The sequence below is a fragment of the Propithecus coquereli genome, unplaced genomic scaffold (assembly GCF_000956105.1).
Source record: "Propithecus coquereli isolate 6110/MARCELLA unplaced genomic scaffold, Pcoq_1.0 Scaffold152, whole genome shotgun sequence".
NCBI lineage: Eukaryota > Metazoa > Chordata > Mammalia > Primates > Indriidae > Propithecus > Propithecus coquereli.
The window spans coordinates 1530787-1532043 of NW_012139636.1; the positions used below are offsets into that span (position 1 = coordinate 1530787).

Here is a 1257-nt window from a genome sequence, read left to right on the forward strand (position 1 = left end):
GCTAATATTTCATGTATATATTTTTAGTTGTCCAGATCATTTCTTTCTATTTTTTTAAGTAGAGACGGGGTCTTGCTCTTGCTCAGGCTGATCTCGAACTCCTGACCTTGAGCGATCCACCTGCCTCGGCCTCCCAGAGTGCTAGGATTACAGGCGTGAGCCACCGCGCCTGGCCAGGCCAGCTGAATTTATTGAAAACAATCCACGTGTATGTGGACCTGTGTAGTTCAAACCCGTTTTGTTCAAGGGTCAACTGTATTAAGTTCCTGTGGATTTATTTCTACGTTTTCTTTTGTGTTTTCTGATGTATTTGTTTATTATGTCATACCAAATTATTGTTACGTGGGTTTCTACCCGCATAAAGGAGATGTTCTTAAAAAGCATATGTTGTTTAATTATTTTATTTCCCCTTCTAGGCGGGAATTTTTAGCATGAATGCTTGCGAGGAAGGCTTTGCTACTGGTGGCAGAGATGGCTGTATTCGTCTTTGGGATTTAACTTTTAAACCAATTACTGTGATTGATCTCAGGGAAACAGACCAGGGATACAAAGGTAATAACAAAACAAATGTCTCATTACTAAGCAAACTCCAAATATACCAAAGATTGTCTTTTTCTTTCAGTAAATATAAATGTATGCTTTAAAAACAAGACATTTGCCTCTTCACACTGTATACATTTAATTGAAATCCTTCTATTAAGGAGAAATTTTACCTATAGAGTGTTTAGATTCACTTTTGTGAGAAGGATTCTTTCATATGCCTAATACCTGTTGTAATGGGTCCTGCAGAGAGATGTGACAGGCATTTACTTTGGTAACCTTGAATTTTGAAAGTAATTTTACTACTAGAATGCTAAATATAATTATTTAGCAAATAAACTTGTAAATAAAGTATGTTGGGATTTGGGGGGACTTTTATTGAGGTTGATTTAAATGTGTATAGATGCGTTTTTCCTTCATACAAATTTGTCAGCAATTGGGGGATTTTAAAAATTTGATGTAATAGAATCTTTCACCACAAAAAGTTAACATATTTACTAGTGTGGTATTGTATTACAGGAGTAGGAATGGGAGTCACACAGGCCTGTATTTAAACCATATGCTAGTCACTTAGGAGGTATGTAACCTTAGGCTAGTAATTTAGCCTTATCAGTAAATTGACGATAATAAGAATAAATATCTTATAAGAATAAATGAGTTAATATATATAAAATGTTTAGAAGAATGTCTGGCACATAATAAGCTTGTAAATGTTAA

The 1257-nt window shown here is 34.7% G+C and overlaps 1 protein-coding gene across 1 annotated transcript in view; it reads left to right on the plus strand.

The window, feature by feature from the left end:
- The window catches only part of EML5 (echinoderm microtubule associated protein like 5), a 186729-nt gene that overhangs the window by 61975 nt on the left and 123497 nt on the right, over positions 1-1257 (plus strand). The window contains exon 4 of the mRNA XM_012640398.1: positions 417-515. Within this exon, the coding sequence (XP_012495852.1) occupies positions 417-515 (99 nt within the window). The remainder of the gene's footprint in view (positions 1-416; positions 516-1257) is intronic.